Raw genomic sequence first — 27,046 nt, forward strand, 5'->3', positions numbered from 1 at the left:
AGGTAGTTGCTTGAAAGCCTCTGAATACTTCGGGGCATTTGCTTCAATGGGGCGAAACTGCAGGCTTCCTGTTCCTTGTCACTTTAGATTCCTTCCACAGAAACTGACAGTGCTGGTGGTTTGCACAGAGGCTGTACAGACAAGAGCAGAAATAGCCCTGGAGTGAACTTCACACAAGCCTAGCTGTTTTCACGCTGTCCCTCCTAGACCTCAAGGAAGCACTTCAGCAATTTTCACTCTGCATAGATTCATGTCCTCATACAAATTTTGGGGGGCGGAGGGAAGACAGTTAACTTTAAAAAGGAGGTGAGAGGGACTTCTAAAAATGGGAGACGAGGTGACAGAAAATGAATTTAGGCTCTGAGCTGTGGTGTGGGTTTTGTTTCTTCCATTATTCTAAATAAGGTCTTGTAGAAATCAATTTAAGATGTTTCTTCATGGATTTTGACCTTGGCTTATATTTTCTATACCTTTCCACCCCTTTCAGTGGCTAATGAGCAAGTTATTTAAAATCCCCTTCTATTATCCTGGCTGCTTATGAAACAATAATTAATAGTTACAGTCACAAAAAATACAGGCAGGGGATGTACTTCATGATGTTTTATGGACTGTGTGTGTTAAATATGATTTGGTCTATAAGAAATTCCTCAAACTCAGTCTTGCCGGTAAAGTAGCTCTGGCCTTTGTCAAAATTATAGCAGAAAAATCTTGCTTTTAAAATTTTAAAATATAAGCTCTGTTTGCTTTTTGTGACTTTAAACAGAGTCTAGTGTACAATATGTGTTAAGACTATAAGGTTTTGATTTAAAAGCTGGAACAATCCTGCATGCCCATTCTGAAATAGCAACAGACGGTGCATAATGAAACCTAATACTATTTTCCTTTGTAACTATCTAGTCCACGCAGTCGCAGGAGGAATTTAAGCTGGAGGATCTGAAGAAGCTAGAACCAAGTAAGTAGTATCTGACATTTTAAGTGGGTGATTTTAATAATTACAGTGGAAAGTCTGATAGCCGCAGTAATGCTGACTGGCCTAAATGTGGGTAGATAGCAATGCTGGTAAGGTTATTCCTCCAAATGTTTGCTACCACATACATTCTTTAATAACCAGGCTTTAGTGTAGTGCTGATTTATATATGGAAGTCCTTACACTTCAGTAGTCTAGGAATTTGTCCTCCCTTGAATGGACAGTGCTCTTTAGGGTCACTAATAGTATTATAGCACAGCAGAATCCATCCAGTATAGCAATGGTTTTCAAATTTTTTTTTTTCTGGTGACCCAGTTGAAGAAAATTTTTGATGCCCACAACACAATGGAGCTGGGGATGAGGGAATTGTGGTGTGGGAGGGGCTCAGCGCTGGGCAGAGGGTTGGGGTGAGGGCTGGGGCTGGGAATGAGAGGTTCAGAGTATGGGAGGGGGCTCTGTGCCAGGGCAGGGGGTTGGAGTGTGGGAGGGGGTCGGGGCTCTGGGCTGGGGGTGCAGGCTCTAGGATGAGGGGTTTGTGGTGCAGGAAGGGGCTCTGGGTTTGGTGGGGGGGGATCAGAGCTGGGTAGGAGATTGGGGCGCAAGGTTGGGGCACGGGCTTACCTCGGGCGGCTCCTGGTCAGTGGCGCAGCGGGGGTGCTAAGGCAGGCTTCGTGCCTGTCCTGGCACCGCAGACCACACTGCATCCCGGAAGTGGCCAGCAGCAGGTCCGGCTCCTAGGCGGAGGCATGCAAGCGACTCCGTGTGGCTTTCGCCTGCAGGACCGCCCCCTCAGCTCCCATAGGCTTCCCTGTGCTCGGGGCGGGGGCAGTGCGTGGAGCCCTGTGGCGCCGCCCCCCCACCCTCCCAGGAGCTGGACCTGCTGCTGGCCATTTATGGGGCGCAGTGTGGTATCAGAACTAGTAGGAATGAGCCTGCCTTAGCTGGGCAGCACTGCCGATGGGACTTTTAACAGCCCAGTCGGTGGTGCTGACCAGAGCCGCCGCAACCCAGTGCCTTACATTCTGCGGCCCAGTACTTGGTTGTGACCCGCAGTTTGAAAACCACTGCAGTATAGAATACAAGCATTTTAAAAATTCTACACTGCTTAATTGAATCTTCAACCTGCATGTATCTTTTTGAATGGTATTGTATTACAGTTGTAAGCTCAGTGGGGCAGGAAACATGTATTTCTCTGTACAGTGCCAAATACACCAGACCTCGGCAAATAATTCAGAATATACTCTGATACCAAGTCAACTCTTACCCAACACACTAGTGGTGGTATTGTAATATTGTCAAATTCTACTGAGGAAAATAGAAGGAAGATAAACTATGGCAAGTCAAGTGTAAAAGTATAGTTAGGCAAGCCCAAAAAAAAATTTAATTTTTTTTTTGGGGTCTTCTGCTAGTTGCTCTTCAAATTCTAACAGCAAACTTTAAGCACATCAGAAGCAGGAAGCCTGCCAAACAATCAGTGGGGCCACTGGATGATCGAGGTGCTAAAGAAGCACTCTAGGAAGACAAATCTGTTGTAGAGAAGCTAAATGAATTATTTAGATTGGTCTTCTCGGTAGAGGATGTGAGGGAGATTCCCACACCTGAGACATTCTTTTTAGGTGGCAAATCTGAGGAACTGTCCTAGACTGAAGTGTCAGTTGAGGACATACTGGAATAAATTGATAAATTAAACAGTAATAAGACACCAGGACTTGATATTCAACCAAGGATTCTGAAAGACCTCAGATATGAAATTGCAGAACTCTCAATTCAATCAGCTTCTGTACTAGTTGACTGGTGGTTAGCAAATGCTCCAGCGGTGATCCTGGTAAGTACAGGTCAGGAAGTCTAACTACTTTACTATAGTTACAGTTTGCCTGGTAATAAACAGAATTGTCAGACACCTAGATGAACATTGTGTTGGGGAAGAGTCAACACAACTTTTGTAAAGGGAAAACCTGTCTCACTAATCTATTAGAAATCTTTGAAGGGGGTTGTCAAACATGCACAAGCATTATCTTGTTGATATAGTGTACTTGGACTTTCAGAAAGCCTTTTGAGAAGGTTCCCTCACCAAAGACTTTAAGCAAAGTGGGCAGTCATGGAGTAAGAGGGAAGGTCCTCTCATGGATCAGTAATTGGTTAAAATATAGGAAACAAAGGGTAGGAATAAATGGTCAGTTTTCAGAAGGCAGAGAGGTAAATAGTGGGATCCCTCAAAGATCTGTACTGGTACCAGTGGTGGTCAATGTATTCATAAATATTCTTTTTGGGGGAAAAGGGATGAACAGTGAGAAGACTAAGTTTTGCAGATGATACAAAATTACTCAAGATAGTTAAGTCCGAAGCTGAATGTGAAGATTTACAAGGGGATCTCAAAAAATGGGCAATTGGTCAAAAAAATGGCAGATGGAATGTTGATAAATGCAAAGTAATGCAGGTTGAAAAACATAATTCCAACTATATATACATACCAAATGATGGGGTCTAAATTAGCTGTTACCACTTAATAAAGAGATTTTGGAATCATTGTGGATAGTTCTCTGAAAACATCCACTCAGTGTGCAATGACAGTCAAAAAAGCTAACAGAATTTTAGGAAACATTAGGAAAGGGGTAAATAATAAGACAGAAAATATCATGATGCCACCATATAAATCCATTGTACACCCCTTGAATACTGCTTGCAGTTCTGGTTGCCCCATCTCAAAAAATATATGTAAAAATTGGAAAAAGTACAGAGATGGGGTATGGAAAAGCTTTCATATGAGGAGAGATTAAAAAGACTGAGACTGTTCAACTTAGATGACTAAGCAGGGATATGATAGAAGTCTATAAAATCATGAATAGTGTGGAGAAGATGAATAAAGAGTTTTATTTAGCTCTTCACATAACACAAGAACCAGAAGTCACCCAATGAAATTAAGTCAGCAGTTCTAAAACAAACATAAGGAAGTATTTCTTCACACAATGCACAGACTGCTCGCGAAAATCATTGCCAGGTGGCAGTGTGACTGCCAAAAGTATAAATGAGTTCCAAAAAGAATTAGATAAGTTAATGGAGGATAGGTCCATCTGTTGTTGTTAGACAAAATGGGTTGCAACCACATGCTCTGGTGTCCTTAAATCTCTTGACTGCCAGAGGCTTGGACTGGATGGTAGGATGTATCCACTCAATAAATTGCCCTGTTCTTTCCCTCTGCAGCATTTGGCACAGGCCAAAGTCAGAAGACCAGATACTGGGCTAGATGGACCATTGGTCTGACCCAGTATGGCCATGCTTATGTTTTTATGATGTCAGGTAAATCTCAAACCCTTATGTCCTAAGTCTGTTTCAGTAATGACTGAGACAAAATGTTGCTATCTCTCAATTCAGAAGTCATTTTTCCATTTCAGAAATAAACTAAATTTGTCTGCTCCATTCTCCTTCTGGTAATATTGGCTATTGACTTAACACCAGACATTGTCTTTGAAGTCAGAGGATCTGCAGCCATGCAAAGTACCATGAATGTCTACAAGACAGTCAGCTTCTAACGCTTCCTTCATAAGCAAATACGTTTTTCCTTTTCCCCAAAAGAGTGAAAATTAGCAAGCCCAGGCCACTTACTCTAACATGCCTCTCAGTCATATCTCCTACTGGACCGATCTGATATTTCATTATTATCATGTGATGTCATTGTCATGAGACTAAGCAGAGCTGGTGCATTGTCATGTGGCTGTCTGACGTTCTGCTCAGATATCAGACTGTGCATCACTTAAATGATTGTTTTGGGCAGTAAAAGAACTTTTTCATACTTTTGCTGATGAAAATATGGAGTCTGAATATTTCAGGGTATTTCCTTGGGACCAAGAAGGGTATAAAAGTAAGTTTTCCTGCTGAGGTTTCTCTCTCTTTGCTGTAGTGTGTGAGCACCTCACAATCTTTAATGTATTTGTCCTTGCAACACCATTGTGAGATAGGGAAAGATATTTGGCTATTGCTCTGCTCAGCGTTTAGGTGCCAAAGTCTCATTTTGAAAAGTGACATAGGTGCCTAAGTCTAAGTGACTTGCCCAAGGCCATGTATGAAGTCTGTGGCAGAGCAGGGAATTGAACTCAGGTCTCAAGTCCTGGACCACTGGGCCATCCTGCCTCCATCTCTATGGGCACAATTTGCAGTGGGCACAATGCATTTGAAGTCCCTGTGCTTCAGTGGAGACAGGTTATTAAGACCTTAATTGAGGAAAGCATCCTTACTGAGGAAAGTACTTAAGCATGTGCTTAAAGTTATGCTTTAAAGAGCTTTCCTGAATTGGGGCCTAAATGCCATTCTTAGAAATGGAAGGCCACATTTTGGTCTCTGATACTCCACCTCCCCTGTCTGGCATCCTGGCATTCACAACAGTAGATTTGGGATTAGACTGTGGTCTGAAATATATATTTCTCCGAGCTATTTGCAAAAATAATAAACGTTTTATCAACTACTGATTATAACCTCCATTGTACTTTCAGTGTTTGCGTCTGTAGCAGGCTGCAGTCCTTCAGGCAGCTTCTCTGAGCTGGCCCCTTTAAATTTCCTTCAGCTGGTTCCACCCAGGCAGCCACAAAGTCTTTTCAAAAACCAAACTGAATACAAACAAACCTTCATAGCAAAAGTCCTTTCCTCCCAGGCATCTCTGTTGGGTGCAGTCTTCCAGCCTTTCTCTGCCAGTTGGCAGCCAGGTCAAACCACCTCAGTCCCTTCTCCCATGAGTGGGAAGGCTTAGCAGGCAGACAGTCCTTCCCTGAGTGTCCCCCTGTGTAAGGAAAGAGGCAGATTATATGTTGACCTCTTTTGCAGAATTTATCCTGGGTGGCTGAGAGAGGGGAGCTTTGTCTGACCCTGTGCTACAAGGCTCCCTATCCCGAACATGTAAAGAAACAATAATCTGGATTTTCCCAGACATTATCACCCCAGGGCCACATCCTCTCTTCTGTCACCTTCCTCTGCCATTTCCTAGGCCCTCCTCTGCTTCAGAATTCTTGGAACAGGGTAACCTGGCCTCTCAGACTTCCCCTTCTGGCCTTAAAGGGCAAGTATTCTCCCTTCAAGTCTTTTGTTGTCAGTGTGATCACTTGTGAAGTTAGTGTATTAATATTTTGTTTAGCTTTCTGCTCAGCATATTCTATAAACCAGAAGCTCTCAAAGTGAGGGATGCGGGGAAGAATACACAAGGAGCTTCAGGGGAGGGGAGGGGAACGTACTGCTCACATTTTACCTACAGCAATGAATAATGAGCAAAGCCGATTACTCCAGACATATCAGGTCCTCAGATGACACGGTGCATTTTGGTGGATTTCTGTTAAGCTTGCATAGCATTATACAAAGTTATTGCCATCTGTACGTTAATCTGTTTGCTGTGACATGATCTGCACATTTAATTGTAAGCATGGAGCAATACTGAGGTTTTCAAATGCATTCAGCATTGGCAAGTAGTTAGGCCAATGCTGAATGTCTTTGAAAATCCCCTCGTCAGCATTCTACAATGGTCCAAAAGAATGCTGTGTAAAAGATTTATAGTGCGATTTTCAAAATTGCCTGTTAAAGTTAGGAGCATAAATCACTTTCAATGGGCTTTGTGTTCCTAACTTCCTTGGATGCTTTCAAAAATCCCACCATTAGTGGGTGTTTGACACAGTTTTCAGCTGATGTAAATCACTATAGCTCAAATCAATGGAGCAACATCAAGTAAGAATCTCACCTGAAATGTAGAACAGACAAATTAAATGTAGTAATTTAATTTAAAGACAGAAAATATTGTGGTATCTTGTTAAAAAGGCTCTGTCATGAGAAACATGTTTAAGATATTAAATTACACATTTTGCCTGTGAAGACATATGCTGTTTCTAACTTTATTTCAGTTACTTTACTTACATTTTACCCATATAGCATAGTACATTACAATATCTGAAGTTGTTATCCTGTCAGAGCTATAATTTTTTTCTATTTACAACTGATAACTGTTGTCTGTCCTCCAGTGGCAATAAAGGTGAATTACTGAATAAGTCTTTCAGAGTGTTGTGTATTCATAGTAACACGTTTGTTTCTCTCTGAGAACAGAGAAGAATCTAATGCTGCTTGTACATGAAAAATGAAGTGTGAACTTTTTTTCTGATACTGGGTTAATATAAAAGTCTGATCAAGTTTCTTTCTGTCTTTAGGCTGTGTTCCCTCTTGCAATTCACTAAGCTTGGATGGTTTCACTTTCAGTGTCTCATACACATTACTGCTTAGCTATGTTTTCCAGCACTGCAGGGGAATTTTGAAATTCATGAAAACCTCTTCTGTCTCTCACCCAAAATGTTTGTAGTGTTTGTGTGCTATTAAAAACTGCTTTGCTTCCAAGAAGCAATAGCTATAATCTCCCTTACTGACCTTTCAGGGATTAAGGCACTGGAGTGAGGCTCCAGAGATCTGGGTACACTTCTTAGCCTGCCACAGATTCCCTGTGGAACTGTGGGCAAATCTCTTAATCTCACTGTTCCTCAGTTCCTTATCTGCAAAATGGTGATACCCACTTTACTCACAAGGGTGAGTTAGGATGAATTCATTAGTGTCTGAGGTACTCAGCTACTGTGATGATGAGGCAGTTATCCTCACCTAGGTAGATAATGTCAGTAAAATTGAGAGTTTCAGGTTAAATATACAAAATCCAAATTATTTTCATTGAACATTTAAGAGTATTAAACAATTATCAGGTTTTGAAAAAATGTTATACTACAAAACTTCATTCTGGGCCTAAGTTTAGGTGTACAATGTTTTTAAAGCCCTCTATGCTGTTAGTATTGAAAGCAAAATGTTTGGGGTTTTTAAATAGTTCAGTACCAGGCCTCCTAAAAAAGGCTGGAGCAATACTAATCCTAATTTGCAAATGGGCAAGTCCTGAGTGATCATAGAATATCCCTTTTAAAAAGAATTCCAGGCAAATGTGAATAATTACAGACGAACCTCACTCACTTACATCCGTGACTGGGAAACTGGTTGGTTGAATTTTCAAATTGGTGAATAAGTGAGCAGACTTCAAAGAGAAAGGCTAGTGTGTCATAGAAGGGGTATTCGAAGTGAGTGTCACGTATGGTCAGTGCTTAATTTGTAATGAAAGAGGTGCCGGCGCTCGAGCAATTGTTTTACATTCATAACTGATGCAGCGCTAGAGGTGCTGGGGCTATGAACTGCCAAGCCCAGAGGTGCTGGGACCCAGCCCTAGCAAGCCTTGCCAAATTAAGCACTGCGTATGGTGTAAAGGCTTTCTCAAAGAAGGCTTTTCACCAGTTTCTAAAGAGGGTCTGTCATAAATATAAAGGGAAGGGTAACCACCTTTATGTATGCAGTAATATAAAATCCCTCTTGGCCAGAGGTACAGAATCCCCTTACCTGTAAGGGGTTAATCAGTTCAATTAACCTAGTTGTCACCTGATCAGAAGGACCAATGGGGAAAGAAGATATTTTCAAATGGGGCTGGTGGGGGAGGCGTTTTGATTTGGGGAATATCTTTGTTTTTGTGCTCTGTGTGTGTACTCTCAGGAGACAGAGAGAGACCAAGCAAGTAATCCAGCTCCTACTGAACGATACATCTAAAATTACAGAAATAGTAAGTAATAGCAAGGAAGTGCGTTAGAGTATCTTTTAAAAAAAGAAAAGGAGTACTTGTGGCACCTTAGAGACGAACCAATTTATTTGAGCATAAGCTTTCGTGAGCTACAGCTCACTTCATCAGATGTATTTTGTTTTAGCTTGTGAATTATCCCTGTGCTTAGAGAGAGGTTTATCCCCCTTTTTTTTTTTTTGTAACTTTAAAGTTTTGCCTAGAGGGGAATCCTCTGTGTTTTGAATCTGATTACCCTGTAAAATTACCTTCCATCCTGATTTTACAGAGGTGCTTCTTTTACTTTTTTTTCTTTATAGTAAAGTTCTGGGGTTTTTTTTAAGAATCTGGTTTTAGTGTCCTAAAACCCAGCGATTTGGTCTGTGCTCAACTGTATCAATTGGTGAGGATATTTTATTCTCAAGCCTCCCCAGGAAAGAGGGTGAAGGGGCTTGGGGGGAATATTTTGGGGAACAGGAACTCCAAGTGGTTCTTTTCCTTGAATCTTTGTCTAACTCACTTGGTGGTGGCAGTGAATACCATCCAAGGACAATAAGAGATTTGTGCCTTGGGGAAGTTTTAACCTAAGCTGGTAGAAATAAGCTCAGGGGGTCTTTCATGCGGGTCACCACATCTGTACCCCAGAGTTCGGAGGGAACCCTGACAGGGTCAGACTTGGGGTTCCCTGGGTCTCCTCTGGAAGTTTGTCCCAGAGCTGGGTCCCTTCACAGAGAATGCTTGTCTGAGCTCTCATGATTCATCCTGGTCTTTGTGATCTGAATTGTCCCGGAGGAGCGCAGCTAACATGGGGGTTCACAGATCAAAGTTTGGTCATTGATGTAGGTGGAGCTTGATCCATTAATTGCCTTGAAAATTAGGACCAAGGCCCTAAACTGACACTGGATGCCAACTGGGAGCTGGGGAGGGAGCTTAGCCCAAGCATGATATACTTACGGAAGCCTGAGCCGTGGAGAATCGGGGCAGCTACATTCTGTACCATATGGATGCTGTGAGTCAGTTTCACATTCAGCTTCTGATAAAATGATTTACAGTAATCCCGCTTGAGCCAGCTGCTCTTCAGCCAAGAGTTAATTTCCTGTAGGCAATCTGACATTTTAGAAGTGGCAGTGGCTGCATCAGTGAATGCCAGAGAATGTCAAATAAAGTTCAAGGTTTCAGTCCTTATCTTCAAGGCCTGAGTGGCCGGGGCCCAGGGTATCTAAAATATCACCTAAAGCTCCAGGATACAGACTCTGGTCATCAGCTCTGATCCTTGGGTACAGTGGAACTTCCTACCATAAGAATAAAGCTCACTTCCAGGAGATGGAGCTTTCCTTGGGGATGGAGACTGTGGAGTGAACTCCAACAGGAGCAAGGACCATGACACACCTCACTACCTTCCACTTCAGGTAAAGGTGCACTTTGACCTAGTCTTCTCTAATAAATGCATAGCAATATGTGCATTTAAAAAATATTCCCCAAATCAAAACGCTCCCCTGCAGCCACACTTCTCTTCTTGGGGGGAGGATGAGAGAATGCATGAAGAACACACACATGACCGATGTTAATTATGGTGCTGAAGGCATTCAGGTACTGTTGTAAATAGGTTCTTCTACTGCAATTATGTAGAATAGGTTTGAGAAAAATGTTATGCCAGAGTAAAATTCTTAGTTTTTTAGTTGGCAAACTCTGTTACTTCCATTCTTTGATTGGTGAAGGGATGTCACCCTGGTGCCCTCTGTGGTTCCCATGAAAATTTGCCCGAATTTTGGCAGGTTATGAGCTTCTGAAATTTTGGAGTTAGCACATGCTCATTAGACTTATTGGAATTTGGCAGCTAAGTTCTCTGAAGATTTGGTCTGTACTCGGGGCTTTCTCCATCCTCTCACAACTCATATCTGTGACCAGACTGCACATGTCATCCACTCAGAAGGACCAAGCAGGACATTCCTGGCAATTTTCTCCCCACTTCCACAGGCTGATTTGGTATCAGGCAAAGGAGCTAAGAGCAGGAGCATCCCACCAGTGCTCCCTCCTACCAGTACCCAGGCAGCATGGAGGAGGAAGCTGCCGGACCCAAATCAAATGATATGGGGGTGAAGAATGTGGTGGATGATGGGCACAGGAACCCAGCAGGGGCAGCAGCTGGGGAGTAGAGGTGGAGGAAGGGAACTGGGGCTGTAAGGAGGGGTTTACTGGGTATCTATCTTGAGATACCTGGGGTTTGATTTGCAGGTGTGCTGAGTAGTCACAGCTGCAACTGAGGTCAGTGGGAGCTGGGCTCTGAATATATAAAATGTTATAAAATGCCAATGCTCTTAAAAATCAAGCCCTAGGCTTCTTAAATTGGTTTTAAGTTCTGTGCTTCAGTTGCCCAAGTGTAAAATTGGTATAATAAATCCCACCTCATAGGGGTGTTGTGAAGATTAAATCACTGATATTTATGAAGAACAAAGATGTGACAAAAACATCATAGAAAACCCCATGAGTAATGAATAGTTCCTTATGTACTGTAGGGTTTGGATGGTGTGCACGGTGACCATCGTGGATAAATATAGACTAGCTACCCGTTCCATGAGCACCATCCATTCTGTGTACAGAATGAGGCAGGGGTGCTGTGGAAGGAAATAGTACGTGGCCATTTAAGTAAAGACTGTATCATAATGTATACTGTCACAAGACAGGGCTTCTCCCCAGCTTCTGAAGGACTCACTGCAACTCCCACAGTCTCTTAAGAGTTTTTAAAATTGTCTATACTTAACCAACCAACCAGAAAACTATTCCTCAGCTCATCCTTCACATCTCTGGTCTCACTGCCTTCTCTCCCAGGGGATTCTGGCAGTCCTGCTACTCCTGCTTTGTAACTCTCAGCCACTTCTGTTCTCACAGCCAGTCGTCCCTCACTGGAATTCCCTCTATAGTCCTAGGTGCTGCCCTACCCTCTTAAGTGACCAAATGCTCTGACACACTGGAGGTGGACCTACTTCAGTTACAGGTGCCGGTTACCCTGTGACCTATACAGTCAAACAGGCCAAATTAAGGTTGCATATGCAACCGTAACTCTGGCACTCCCTAATTTTTGAATGCTTGACTTTACACCCTTAACGTAGTTTTTTGGCTGGAATGTAGATGTAGGGGGAGAATTTCAGAAGCACAAAGAGCAGTTAGGCACCCAAGACACATGGAGAGTCATTAGCTGTTAGGCACCTAACTGCCATTTGTGTCTTTGGAACCAGTTTGGCTTGCTCCTGAACTGGACCCCCGCCATACAAACTGACAGATTTAAATTGGGGAGTTTCATCGGGGTTTTCCGATAACATCGGAGGCTGGAGTTTTCAAAAGTGCTGAAGGGAGGTAGGACCCCAGCTGAGGTGCTTCTGAAAATCCCACTTTCAGTTTTGAATCCACTGGTTTAAAAAAGAAATGCATGTGAAAGAGAGAATAAGACCCCATAATTGAAATGGGTAAGTTTCCTGTACTAAGCGCAGAGCTGCAAATTTGCTGCTCCTTTCCTGGGAGCAGCTACAGCCTTCAATATCCACTGGTTTCCTAAGGGTCTCATATTAATCTTTGCTCTGCTCTGAATTTTCCTGGCTCTTCATGTTAGCCTGCCTTGTATGCCTACGTGGGTTAGCAAGTCTCAACCAAATTACACTTCAACAGCACTACAGTCAGACTTTAATAGTACCTGTTCTAGATATATTTGCTATAAATCTGCATTTGTTATAAATGTGTCCTAGGTGTGTATTAAGGAATGTCAGTTCTGGGGAATTGTCAATCTGATTGGAGCTGATGATTGTAATGCTAACATCTGAACTCCTGCCAAGGCTTGCCAGTACCAAAGTTATTGTCCCTGGATTGTTCCCACTACACTAAGGCTCCTTGTTTCTCTTCGTACTTCTGACGATGTAAATGTGGCTAAACCCTCGCCTTTCTGGGTAGCTGTATCATCCTGAGCTAAGCTATTACGTGGAAGCGACCATTCTTGTGATGATGTAATTCCAGTTGTACTGTCACTGGCTCTTTGGTGCATTTTGATGTATCTGTCACAAGGGCACCATGAGAATGGACACAGACAGCACCATTAAGTTGTGCAGGGTCGGTTGTTTTTGTTTTGTTTTTGTAAACTGGTTTTCTAAGCAAATGAAGTCTGCTTTTTTTTTCTTTATAGTCTTAAAGAATATCCTCACCTATAATAAAGAATTCCCCTTTGATGTTCAGCCTGTCCCACTCAGGTAAGGAAAATTGTGGATTTGTACATGTAAAAACTGAATTGGTATGAAAGGCAGCATGGTCTAGTGGTTAGAGCAAAAAAGTGGGAGACATGAACTCCTTGGGTCGCATACTTGCCATGTTGCCTTGGTAAGACAATTTTTTTTAAAGCAGCGTCTTATTTTGGGGTACCTAAACTTTAGATGCCCCTAGCCTTTTTTCGTGCCTCAGATTTGTTAAACGTTCAATGTCACTTGAAATTAGTGGAAAAATCAGGCCCTTGGTATCCAAATTTAGAGTCCACTCAAATTTGGCCCATAATCTCTGTCTGTCTAATTTGTATGCTAGCTTTGCAGGTTCAATTTGGTTAGTGTGTATAGCATTCAGATGATCAAAAGTGCTAAGTGTGTGTCTTGGGACAATGTGTTGCTTCTGCGCTAAACCTGGGAGTTGGTGACTTTTTTCCAATCGTAAACTTTATTTTAAGATAAGTCACTAGGTTTTGTCTTACAGGAAGATTTTAGCACCTGGAGAAGAGGAGAACTTGGAATTTGAGGAAGATGATGAGGACGGTGGAGCTGGAGCAGGGTCTCCAGATTCTTTTCCTGCCAGAGTTCCAGGTGGGGTGACCAGCTTCATCATCTGAAATATTTCATACATCAAGGAAGGGATGTGGGACTTATTTAGAAGCTGTTATAAGGGGAAGCCATTTCCAGTCACTCCTGGATCATCTTCAACAGAACTTCTCGAATGGTTAGACACCAAAGCAATACATATCTCATAGGAATTTTGGACTAGTGGCTGAACCAGATGGAGTTAATCAGTGAGAGCCATATTTGTCCCTTCAGTGAGGAGATGGAAATTATAGCTGGGTATTTTCTGTCTTGCTTTCATGGTGAATCGTTTGTGAGAGATACTAGTTTGAATTAAACTATTGTGGGGTGTTGCTTTGGTTTTGCTATCCAAAGGATAAATCACTGTCCATATGAAAGCAGGTGAAGCAGTTGATACATCTACAGGTCCTAGTGAGGACACACCTTGTTAATTACATTTTTGTGTGCTGAAGATTCATGGGGATAAGAGAGTGGAAAATTAGAATCAGAGGGATTTTGACCTCCTTATTGTTTCTCCTCATTTCTTCAGAGCAAATTACCAAATTTAAGTTCTGGGAAGGGGGAAAAAATTTGGTACTAGAATTGTAGGCAACATAATTGGGGCAGGGACTCTATTCATCTGTGCATATACACTGTAATATAAATGATTCATATATGCAACTGCTGATTTAGTATAAGTATGAAATCTTAATGCCAGTGTGCAGACTACACATGACTAGCTTTGTGGTATAGTATATAACTGCAATTTCTGAATGCTGTTGTCTTGCTGTTACCATGAGAAACTGTGTAAATATGAGTTCTGTCAGTTTCAAATAAGCATCTCCCAGGGTATTGCTTTTGTCTTCCCCTCTGTATGGCTGTACGTCTGTGTTGTCTTTGGTGTTTGTCACCTCCTGAAGTTCTATTAATGAGAAGTAACATGACAAATTGTAGTTGAAGATATTCTTAGTGAACCTAAGGATTAAATCCTACACGTAGTAAGGGGACTACTTTTGTAGCCAAATGATCTTACCTGAGTAAGAAGCAAAATTGCTACAGTGGTTTGGGGTAGAGGGAGATGCTTAAATAAAACAGGGTGTCTAACATTCAACACACTGGCTACTTAAAATGCTTAAAGTAGGTAAAGAGTTGGAAGGGCCCTGGGCAACTCAGAGAAATGTGCAACTATATTGCATTTAGGTCACCTATTTTGAGTCCTGCCCATATTGGCAGCAATTGAAAGATACCGCCATATAGTGGGTGATGCTTGGTAAGAATTGGGTTGAGGCCCCCAGTTCAATTCACAGGTCTTTTACAGTTCAAAACTACCACAATTAAAAATACATTGATGCCAATGTTAGACACCAAGAATGAGCCACAGAGACTGAATTAACATCTCATTCCAAGAGGTGGCATCTTCATTTCAGAGTCGGTGAAGGTACAATGGCAGAGCAGTGTGGAGAAGCTTGCTCTGGCCTCCCAGTGGTACACCTGTTCTGAGGGTAAATGGACAGAGCTCTGAACCCACCACTTCTTAAAGAAGCATTCAGTTCACATGAACAGAACACAGCTCTGTTCTGAAAAGTTATGAGGTACACATGGTACCTTCTCACTGAGCCGATGGACTCCCGGGGTGTGGTCACAGATCTGCTGATGGTTGTTACAGAATTGTGTTTACTGCTTTTAGTTCCTTTTTAGATGTCTTGGCTCTACAGGGATGAGAGAATGAGCAGGATTCTGTTCCTCCTTGAGCCTCATAAACAGCACAGTTACTAAGCTGCAGTCAAATACACCTTTGCAACCCCGCTGAAGGCAGTGGAGCTGCGCAGGTGCCACTAATTAGGAACCTGTAGAACCTTTAGTACAAGTGGTGTGCAAGAAGGGAAGAACCCAGCTTGACGTAGAAGCTAAATTGGGTTTGCAGGGTTGACTGTTAGAAAAGACACATTTATTGGTAAACCTAGCACACTAGATATAAAATCAGAGTGAAATAATACACATTGGGCCCCACAGAGCCATTCTTACAGAATCACTTTTCAGGATAGGACCACCCTTCAAGAGTAGGTGAGGGCACCCTGTAAACTTAGTATTAACACATTTAGTTTGTTGCCCAACTTGCAGCATGAATTGCACACCCTGCCTTTCACTTAGTTTGATGTTGCCTTCAAAAAGAAAGTCAGCCTTAATGCAAACAATCTAATGGCTTTGAATTGTCTTGCCGCTTGGCACAATCTGGGTTTCTTTTGCCTTTCATGCAGGAATATTTGTGTGGCGTAATTACTTAACCTTAGATGTTGGCTTGTCACTTTTCTGTGGCTCAAACTAAATTAAAAATAAAATAAACTATTCACTATTCGTGACTTGAGGCTTCTGAATCTAAGCAACAGACTGTCCTAATTGATTCAGTTAGTTACATTGTACTTTCTTCACTTGTAGACTTTGCTTCTGTATGCTTTTAATTCACATTAGATTACTGTATTGTCTAATTGTCCATGGTCTTGTCTTCTGCATGCATGGCTTCATCATGTTATCACATGCTAAACCATTCATCTAACTCAGGAGTCATTGAAGGTATGATAACATTTTAATGTGTATAGTCATTGCTGTGGCATCTTTCATTTATATCTTAATTCCAAGTGTCAAAGTATAATTGTTTTTGTAGTGAAAGAATTGAGGGCTTCTCTGTGTATAAGTAACCGGTGAGCTGACTTGCAGCTCCAGAGAAAGGAAGGATCATGTTTTAGTGTAGCACCTTAGATGTCTCTCTAGAAACTTGCTTGTTTTCCTTATCTTTCCTATATTTCTCTTGCTCTCTGTCTTGCAGCATTGCTGGTTGCATGTATAGCTGGGTTTCTTTCAATGGGGTGCATGCCTAGCTGGCTTTGCATTGCTAACCGGAAATGCTTTGTGGCAGAAGTTGGGCTACAAAGTGACCTCACAAATACACTGTTTCATTCTTGCATGCTACCCCAGTATGTTCTGTGTCCCGCATGGAAATAAGTAGGGTTCCCTGTCGCTTAGGGCTAAAGTGACTGAAGTTTATCTCCTGGATAGTTTCACTCAAGACTGTTAAAAACTGACAGGCCCCTGGAGGGAGGGACTGGCATTCTCATGTCTAGTCTTTTCTCCACTAGACCACAGGATCGAATTCTTTTCAAAGGTTGCTACCAACCGATGGTGCCTGTGTGAGATGGATCAATCCAAATCCTGAGGCACGCACATGGTGGCTTGTATGACATGGCCATACATAACTGTCACCTTCTTAAGTGGTCTTAGAGGTGCTAGGGACTAAAATGGTAAGGAGACCTGGGCTGCCTTAGAGACCCAGGAGGTGGAGAGGGACATCTGATGGAAGCTTGAATCGCTGTTCCTTGTCATCTACCCTATGAGCAAATAAGGGACTTCACACAGTCAATCCAGCACCCTCCAGGATCAGTAAATTAACATGGGAAAAAATAAAATTCTTAAAACAAACCCAAGGAAAAGGCCCAAGTCTGCCCCCTTCCTAAAGTGCTTTTTTTACTTATTAAATATCCCACTGGTAACAAAAACCCTCTGTCCTCCCAAGCAATAGCTGGCGAAGACTTGAAATCACAGGTTTTATATTATGCCCCTGGCTGGATTTCTTGCTCTTTGGAGATGGCTTTGGCATGCCTCCTTCATTTTTGTGTTTGAAACAGGATAGGCAGGGCACACCTACAAGCATGTAGGGAGCACAGGAAAGGGCTGGTTGAGATACAAGCCCTCATTTTAAGCATGTCTAATAAACATGGGAGGAAAACCCCTGGCTAACCACAGTGCCAGAGAAAGGGCTCTGTGTTGAAGCAGGATGTGTCAGCAATTTTCCCCAACATGAAAAGTGCCTGTTTTCATTGGTATTGTGGACTATCCAATTCAGTCTTTAGTTTGTATTCATCTGTTCCCAACTCTACAGTTAGCAGTCTTTGTCCCATCAACATTAAATGCTGGGGGCCAAATCCTGTCTTGAGTGGAGCTATGACCCACTCTGCTGTGAGATGTGGTCCCCTGGGGTGGCTGGTGTATAGAAGCCATAAGTCATTACAGCTGTCAACTGAGGCCATACAGACTCATGCTTTTGTTACTGAAGGTTCTGGGTTCCAACCTAGTTAACGACCCCAATGAGGTGGTGGGAGTAGTCAGACAATCCCTATAGAAGTCCTGGTTGCTGGGGGTGCAGTTCTATGAGCAGAATATTTGGTCCTTTATTTTGAAGCCTGTGTCTCTGTCATAATGTAGTAAAGAAAACTTAAACATGTGGAGGGGATGACTGACTCTATTTGCCAAGGGAAATTATTTCTTTTCATTTCTGGAGTCATAAAACTTTCAATCAAAAACAAGGCTTTACATCAGACTTGCTCATGAGTTTGATTACTTTCTCTTACACTGTTTGTGAATCTAGCACCACTAACACCAGATTCTGTCTTAAAACCTCCCAGCTTTGTCTAAAATCAGCATGAAGGAAATATTCTATAGTTGATTTCAAGGGTATTTGACTTCTTGGACAACAGGGGATGGATCACGCGATAATTGCCCTGTTAGGTGCTTCAGGGGGAAGGAACCGGGCATTGGCCGTTGTCAGAAGACAGGATACTAGGCTAGATGGACCATTGGTCTGACCCATGTTGCCATTAACATCAGTCTGTATCTTAGCATAAGAACATCTTTGATTTTCTTAATGTTTAGTTGGAAATGACTTGGCATCCCTCACATTCTCTCAGTTCTGGCAAATGCTTTTTTATTTTTTTTATGCTGCTGCCTTTTGATGTCTAATGCCAATAGATGCTAAATACTCTAGACCAGTGTTTCTCAACCTTTTTGATACCAGGAACCAGCTTGCTGCCTCCCTAAACTGTCAGGGAAATCTCCGGGACCAGCGCTGGTCCATGGACTGGTCATTGAGAAACACTGCTCTAGAAGAACCTTGCTGATCTGGTATTTCTCTTATCTCACTAGGTGCTGGGGTTCATACCAGTGCAACAGTCCCTTTTCTATTGCTCCCATCTCTTTTACTAGTTGTAAATGATCAGCCTGAAGCTGGTGGATGGCTGCCTGGACACCCTGCAACCACAAGTTCTAATCCTAGCAGGGTGGTCTCAGCCCTTAAGAACTATAGAAATGGAATTCTATCGCAATTTACAATGCGTGCAAATCAGAGACCTGAAAACCAAAGGTCCTGTCTGCTCTGCTTGACATTAAAGATCCCACAGCACTTCCTGTAAACAGATGCTTACGCCGTCTCTCTCAATGTTGTTTAATATGTTATGCACTGACTTGCCACTCTCCACTTCAGAGCTGGTGACTTTCTTTGCACCCTATAAATGTGTAAACCACTTTGAGATCTGTTGGTGTTAGATAACTGTGTGTGTCATCAGGATACAAATCCTTGGCCTTAGGACTAATCCCTATCCCTTCTCATTATCCATTGTACGTTGTGGTGGACAAAGGCTTCCATGAGCAATGAAAATGGGGGAAGGACTGAAGTAGGGCCCTAGCTGTAAGAGTCCCAAAGGGTTAATGTTTTGGCTTGCTCTGTGTTGCCAGGTACTTTATTACCCAGGTTGCCGTCGGAACCCGGGATGACGTTACTCACTATCAGAATAGAGAAAATTGGTCTGAAAGATGCTGGGCAGTGCATTGATCCTTATATCACAGTTAGTGTAAAGGGTAAGTGTTGCTGTTTCTGCTGTGTTCTGACTTCTGCTCTCTGTGAAGGGACGTATGTGTTTTAGGGAAATAGGCTCCCTCTTCCCCATACAGTGAAGCACTCTTGTTGGCACTCAGAGCGCCTCTCTCTGCACAATCGTTTTGTGGCTTTACGAGGCAGTTGTCTTAGTCAAGGATGAGAAGATTCTGATTTTGCTTCTGGGTAGGGTCCTGTATCTCCTCCACCATCCATCAACCAAAACAAGTGGATATGACCCTTCCTCCGCTCTCTTGATTCCTGTGAATATATTAAACATTCAGACCCCTGCTTTTCTGGGTATGCTTCTGTACAATTAGACACCTGTGGCTGGCCCTTGCCAGCTGAATCAGGCTTGCAGGACTGTTTAATTGCAATGTTGATGTTCAGACTCGGGCTGAGGTCCAGGCTCTAGGACCCTGCAAGGTAGGAGGGTCCCAGAGCTTGGGTTCCAGCCTGAGCTTGAATGACTACACCACAATTAAACAGCCCCTTAGCCTGAGTCCGAGTCAGCTGGCATGGCCAGCCACGGGTTTTTAAGTGCAGTGTTAGATGTACCCTGTGTCTCTGAGCTTGTCTACATGAACACTTAGTTTGTGGCAAGCTGGGGTGTGAATCTACCCTCACAAGCCTGCTGCACTCGCTGTGCTTGTCTGTGTGGACCCTGCTGACTTGTATTAACAGTTCATTAAGAGTATTTTGATCTAGCCTTGCCTCAAAGAGAGCACTAGACCAAAGTGCATGTCAGCGGGGTGCACATAGACACTAGGTCCATGTCAGTCTAGTGTGGAGCAGATTCACGCCCCAGCTGGCAGCAAACTGATTGTTTGGATAGAGAAGCTCTCAGTCTGAAGCCTCTTCCGTCTGATGGAAAACTGTGGAGCCTGAATCCTGCTCTCTCCTGACACACATTCACCCAGCATTTCTCCCAGTGAGACGCTGAAGACGCAAAAGGTTTATTTTTAATAATGTTGCTGTGGTTCTTCAGCATTATTTTTAGACTCTTTAATTACACGTCATTCCTCGCATCCCTCCCAAGTATTCCTTGTCAGTAATTTGTTGTTTTTTGTTCTGTTCTTTTGCCCCCCAGCTGGCTTAGAGATCTAGACTTGTGGGACCAGGGATTCCAGTTATTGTTGGAGTCCAACATCCGATCTAGGTCAAATCAAGCATGAAGGAATGCATTTCACTTTTGGCTAATAGTAAAGTACCAATTTTTAACGCCATCCTAATATTGGGTAATGAAATTTCAGAGTTCAAAAGCAAATATCTTATAAACTGCCACGTTGTTCTGTTGTTCGAAATGTGTTAAATTTCCCCTTTGCTAATTATATATTGTAAAACCACAAATGCTAGTAGCTGCAGGCAGGAGGCAGGGTAGCGTGTACAAGTGCTGTGCAAGCTTTCCTCGTATAACCCTGCCCCTCAGTCCTGACCTACAGTACACGTGGTATTTTTCTGAGAAGCAGAAATTACCAAGCAATGCTGTGCTATCAAATTGTATGATCGTCTGACTCTGCTTTCCACTTACCTATCAATCTCTTAGCTCCCCAGTGGGAGATTGTACCACCTATTTGAAATGAGAAGGGGTGTACTTTTAATTCCCCTCCCCAGTTTTTAAAGTGAGTCTACTCAGAAAAATGACTGTTGGTTTAATTTTTTTTTAAAAAAGGCATTGTGAGACCATGTTCATTGTCTCTGACTCCATACCCTTAAAATCTGTCTGGAATCTGAAAGTTGGTGGCTAACTCTTCAACCATAAGAGTTCTGCCACTGACTATTTGTTAATGTATTTCAGCAGCCCCTGGATGCCTTCATCAGGGCCCAGGTGCTAGACACTGCCACACACGTGCCCACACAATAAAAAAGACAGCCTCCTCCCCAAAGAGCTCACGACCTTACTATATGTTTAGGCACAACAGATGGATGAAACAAACAGGTGGGGGGAGGAGGGCGGAAGTGGGAAAGGACAAAGTAACAGTCAAACAACCATAAGTAGAACAAGCAGCATTCTTGCTTGTTCTGGCTTATGCTGGAGCAACACAATTGTTAATCTGTGCTCGCATAACGGAATCCAGTTCCCTCCCCGATACCTGTGCCGGCTCTGGAGTGCTGATAGGAGTGAAAAGTAGCGAGTACTGTTTCTAGCCAGGAAAGCAGGTATATCTGCATCTGGACAGTTAGAGGTAATGGGTTACACCTGTATTTTTTCATAGACTTTTCTCAGAATAGACCTTTAAGCTCTATTTGAAAACTTTCCTCAAAAGGGAATTTGATACTTCACGGGCAAGCATAAAAATTGCCCTTTTTGAAAATAAAATTGACTAGTTCTGACCTGTCGCAAAAAGGAAGGTGACAGAATAGTGACTCTGATATTTCAGGGGGCTCTCTTTGAAGCAGAAGAGAGAGGATGCAGATTCTAGATAAAGAGCTGGTTTTGGAATTTGAACCCAATGAACTGATGATAGGATGTAATAAATATGGATTCTGGGTAAGATTTGTTAATACTAGGATGGAAAGTGCATGTATGCTAAGGATAAAATGACAAGTTTTTTTTAAAAGAGGTTTGACCTTAAAAGGGGCAAATTTTTTATTTCCTCCAGATGTGAATGGGGTAGACCTGACCCCTGTGCAGGATACTCCGGTGGCTTCAAGGAAAGAGGACACCTATGTTCATTTTAATGTGGACATTGAGATCCAGAAACATGTTGAAAAACTAACAAAAGGTGGGTGAGTTTAGACTTCTGAAATGGGGTCCATGAATCTTCAGGGCAGTAGTCTTAACGCTGCTTCTACTTGGAGGAGCAGCCGGGGTAGGAGCAATGTCCAGACTACGGCCACGAAGACTCAGGGGTTGTCTACATGGCAAGTTCCTGCACGGCAAGCCAGGGTGTGACTCTACAGTGCAGTAGCAGCTTCTTGTGTGATCACTGCTACAGCTCAGTGCAAGGCCTAGAGTAGTGGCTTGGCATATTTTGCTTTCAAGTAGTACCCTATGTTACACTTGTTTGGACCGGTCACGCTGTCTAGCTGTGGTTCTGCCATTCATGAGTAACAGAGTAGGGGTACGAGCTCAAGGGAGTAATTCTGACATTTCAAGAAACGTGAATTTTCTCATCGATTCAGGACATCTAGAGAAATAATAGAAGCAATTGTCTCTGATATATGTAGAACAGGTTATGATGATAGTCATGTTTTCATGCCAAGGAATCTGTTATAGGCAACATTTGACTAGTTTTTCTCTGATAACTTTTTCCACCTTTAGGTGCAGCTATTTTCTTTGAATTCAAACACTATAAGCCCAAGAAGAGATTTACCAGCACCAAGTGCTTTGCTTTCATGGAGATGGATGAGATTAAACCTGGGACAATTGTTATAGAACTGTAAGTGACCTAGCATACAATCTGATATATAGATGATATATAAATATACATGGTAGATTCCAGTGACAGGATGCAAAGGAACTAATCTAGAGCTTGGTATTGTCTGCTGATGCTTTGCTATATTAGATACAGGAAACTGTTTACTGTCAAACATACCACTTTATCTCCTCCTGGTTTTCTTGCTACTTTATTCCTATGATCCTGAAAATACAATTACAGACCCCAGCATTTGGTTTGGTAGGAACTTTGAACACACCAGCATAAAGGTGTTAGGTTCTATATGTTTTGATCCTTAACTAAAGTAATCAGATCTGCTCCTAAAATAACAAACATCTTCCTGGTTACCACGCAGGCCTTCTTTTGGAATGAAATCCCTGTGGCTTGCCACACACCCAAAGGACGCGATCAGGTCAAAAATAACTTTCAAAAACAGATGACCTACTACAGTAAATTTGAATTTTAAAACTGACAATGTTAAAACCCCTTCACAGTTATAGACTCACTACTTGTACTGTCTTCTGATTGAAAAATGAAAGTAAACTGGCTGGTTGGTTTTTCTGGTTAATCTGTATTGATTTCTGACTCTCCTGGTGCCACTATTGTAGCGCTGTAATGAGTTGCAAACATTGAGGGGTATGACAATTTGCCTCGTCTCCTTAACTTTATTTTCTTTCTTATCGCTATTTATCAGCTAGAAGAGAAGGGCTGGGAGTTGTGAGGTGTCAGTTGCAAAATGGCCATTTTAGGACTGCAGCTATTTGACTCTCCCAAATTTAAAGGGCCAGTCCCAGAAAGGCATGCAGGTCAAAGTAATTCTGTTAAGAGCAGTCATGCACTTAGGGAAGAGGGGGGATGGAGAAGGTCCTACTTTGATGGTCTCAACTACTGTGTCACATGGGGAAGTGTTTTAATCAGAAGTAACTTTAGTGGGAAACATCTAATGAAAAAGGCTCCTGCTAGTAGCAATTTTGTAAGATCTGTTTTTTTTGTTTGTTTTTTTTAAACAAATCTAAATGTTGTCAGAATTACTAGATAGTTTTTCCTGATAGAATTAAACCTGCAGTAACAGGTTGCACATGTGTGTGAGGCAAAGCAAGGTAACCTGAATAGCTTGCAACCGAATTCTCTTCTACTCAGGCTTGTATGAGTTTGAAAGTTTAACTTGCCATGCCTTGTTCTAAAATATTAATCCAAAGAAAAGAAAATGAAGAAACTCAGTTTAACCTACTTTTCATTATTGTTCCCTTGTATGAATCCTAAATTCATACCTGAAGCACTTTCCCAAATAGTGTCAATGGGGGTCTGGGTACTGTCGGAACATGGGCATTTGTGCCTGGGTTTATTCAGATGCATTTAGTCATCATTAGCATTCGCCTTCAATTTTATTTCTTGTGGTTACAGATACAAAAAACCCACTGACTTTAAAAGGAAGAAACTGCAATTGTTGACCAAGAAACCACTTTATCTTCACCTCCATCAAACGTTGCACAAGGAATGACCCTTTTGTGAGACTTCTGTGAACTAAACCACTTGTCACAAATCACGGTAGCTGCATGTGTAGCACCCCCATCCTTCAACAGGCAGGAAAACAGCTGTACTCCTGCCAGTAGGTCAGATGAGACCATCACACACTGCACAGCAATACCACAGGGTCAGAAGTTAAGCCTACCATTCAGGTGCAAGTTTCTTCCAGTACCTTTTGGATACCAGTTTTATCACAAGTGTACTGAAGTATTTTGTGACAATTTCTCTTCAGAATTGAGCTGTTTGTAAAATTTCAATTTTGTAACTTACCTCTGTTTTTACCCTTCCTTCAAAAACCTTGCTAGAGGGTGGGAAGTGCCCCATTCACCATGCCTGATACCGCAAAATGTCGTGGCAAGTTTGCTAGCTTGTGTACTCTTGCTATGCTTGCTATTGCAGTCCTTCAAGTTTTAGAGTCCTTCACTCTGTCTCGTTGGGAGGGTGGGGGAAGGTGATAGAAAAGGGATTTTGTAGAAAGAAAGCATCTGTGAGTGGTTTAAGAAGCAATCAGGGGATGGTGGTTAGAGAGAGAGAGAGATTCAATCCAAAGTTGAAATGCTGCTCTAGAACGTCTTGTCAGCCTGCTCTTTCGTCTTAGTTGGCTAAGTGGCAGAGGAAAGGAGGGAGGAGTGTTTTGAGGGTAAAAGGGAAGGTGCTGATGAGACAACCAAATTGTCAACTGTTGATCTCAATCCCATTCAGATAGTTCGCAGACTTGCAGCATCCAGTGTATCATGTGATTTCAGGTAGAACTTGTCTATTATTACAAGTGTTGGAATCCCTTAAAAATCATGAATACTTATTTAAGGGAACAAACTTCTTTTTTCTGTACTTCATATTTGCTATCCACTTTCCCAGCCAGTGTGTGGGAGAGCTTTGGGGGCCCATCCTACTCCCTTTGCTGTCGGTGGGAGTTTTACCATTGATTTCACAGGTGGTAGGATCGGGCCCTTACTACTCAGCATAAAGCCCCCACCAAAAACATGAACAGCTCAGAAGTGCTCTGGCTATCTCAAGCTGTTGACTGAAGATGGACATGCCTTCCCATGAGAAACTGTTTTCATAAGACCTGATTGTGGATCTTTGCATACCTCTATTCATATGCAAGTCTGGAAACTTAATCTAAAATAACCTGGTTTTTATGTAGGTAGATAGGATTATCATTTATTTTCTATATTATTGAGATGCATAGTGTGTAATAAGCTGCAGGGCATTGGCTTATTATAACATGAATATTTGCATCCACCTTTTGACTTAATAAAGGGACCGAAGTAGAACCCATTCAAACTTTTCATATATTCAGTGAGTGGAATATTTAATACAGTTCTTCAAGGTCTGATGTGCTTCAGGTGTATCTTAAATAGTGCCTACATACACTCTGCTATGCTAACAAAGGACCAGCTCCAGGAGAATGCAGTGTCAAATGTTAGCTTTTTCTAATTGCTTGGATGTAAATGTACCATTAACGCCTTTCTTTCTGCACCATGTAATACTAACTCACTCCAGAACACTGTTTAAAAAAGTGAGGGAAAAGGATTTTTTCACTTTTCATGGCAGTCTGTTTATGGAGTATGTCAGGGGTGTTCCTTTCTGCCTCTAGTACAGTGATCGAACTGAACTGTAACGGGGATCAAATAAGGCCTTTTGGAAGTTAGAAGCTGAATTTAATCTTGTGTTCTCCCCTTCTTTCCTCTCCTCTGGCTTAATTGTGGATGAGTTCACCTCAGTGAGCAATTATTTGGCTAATGGCTGAAGAACTGTGTATTTTCCTGTTAACAGTTCTTAAAGGGACCCAATTACATTATAACCTTTTACAACAGAATGTCATGCCTGAAACAAACACTAAATATCTTGATTAGTTTTGTTAAAATAAATGTAAATATAATCTGACATAGTGTTCCTCTATTGTGTCTGCTGGTGTTGTACAAAGGAAGGAAACATTCATTAAATAAACTGACTGTATCTTATAGGTGCAAAACCACAATCTTTCACCAATGCAAAAGGTGTAGTGTATGACCCTGATCATCCAAAGCACTTGCTTAATTGCAGTTATTCACATGCTTAAAGTTAAGGTCAGTGGGTCTCACTGCATGCACCAGTGCTTTGCTGAATAAGGTTCTAGGTCTCATGTAGCCTTCTAGAAGTCCAAGAGGCTTCCATTTTTTCTGATGTGTACATCTGTCATACTAAACAAATATTTTGTGGCTATGTACTTGTCTACACATGAAGTACTCAAATGCATCTCCATATAAACTGTCCTGTTGTTGTCAGTCAGTAATGGGGAAAAGGTAAAAAGTACTGAAACTGAGTCTAGTCCTGTCTCTGATAAGATGTACTCACACCCTCTTTGTTATACTGACTGCTGGGGATAATCCTTTCAAAGTTAAGAACTATTTCAGATTTTAATTTAGGGGGGTTAAATGAAATGGAATAAACTTGCTTTGAGGGGAATATAATAAGTTAAACTTTAACTTGAAGGATCTGATTTTCAAAGAAGGGTGTCCTTAAAATGCGTATGTTATAGATGTGTACAGTTAACCAGTTACATGTCTACTGGTGAATGGTTAATGAGCCGATTTGTACACTATTGCCTACAAATTAAACATGTTTTCATGTGAAACAGATCCACTGGTTCTAAACTATCACCCTTGAAGTCCCTATTAACTGCAAGTGTATGGAATGTCATGTGCAGTACAGTTTGAAACCTTGTTTGTTTAATATACAAGTAGAGCTTTGTATTTAATTGTAGATGAATGTTTGTACAATGTTTTTTAAAGTCCCTTCTCTCTCCACTTTTTTCATCCTTCATGATGTAGTGATCCCTGAAAGACTTTCCCAAAAGTGAAACACAGGGTGCTGCTTGTATCGCTATGTACAAGGGTGATCTACACTTCTGCTATATATCTGTCAGAGCTTGTTTAGCTAAAAGGTCATTTCTTGTTATGGTATTTGAATAACCTACCTACACTTACAAGTCAAATTAATGGCTGCTTGTATCTGCAAGTAAAGATGTAGTTCCTGAAATTGGCCCTGCACTAGATTTTTTTGCTATCCCTCTCCCCAAAA

At 42.0% G+C, this 27,046-nt stretch overlaps 1 protein-coding gene across 2 annotated transcripts in view; it reads left to right on the forward strand.

Moving 5' to 3' along the window:
• Positions 1–27,004, forward strand: part of AIDA (axin interactor, dorsalization associated) — a 49,466-nt gene extending 22,462 nt beyond the window's left edge. For both annotated transcript variants that reach the window (XM_048843266.2, XM_048843265.2), the window contains 7 exons: positions 898–952; positions 12,739–12,802; positions 13,293–13,399; positions 18,935–19,057; positions 21,677–21,799; positions 22,339–22,456; positions 23,858–27,004. In XM_048843266.2, the coding sequence (XP_048699223.1) occupies positions 898–952; positions 12,739–12,802; positions 13,293–13,399; positions 18,935–19,057; positions 21,677–21,799; positions 22,339–22,456; positions 23,858–23,954 (687 nt within the window). In that variant the 3' untranslated portion in view covers positions 23,955–27,004. The remainder of the gene's footprint in view (positions 1–897; positions 953–12,738; positions 12,803–13,292; positions 13,400–18,934; positions 19,058–21,676; positions 21,800–22,338; positions 22,457–23,857) is intronic.
• Positions 27,005–27,046: the final 42 nt, after the last annotated feature.

The sequence above is a fragment of the Caretta caretta genome, chromosome 3 (genome assembly GCF_965140235.1).
Source record: "Caretta caretta isolate rCarCar2 chromosome 3, rCarCar1.hap1, whole genome shotgun sequence".
Lineage (NCBI taxonomy): Eukaryota > Metazoa > Chordata > Testudines > Cheloniidae > Caretta > Caretta caretta.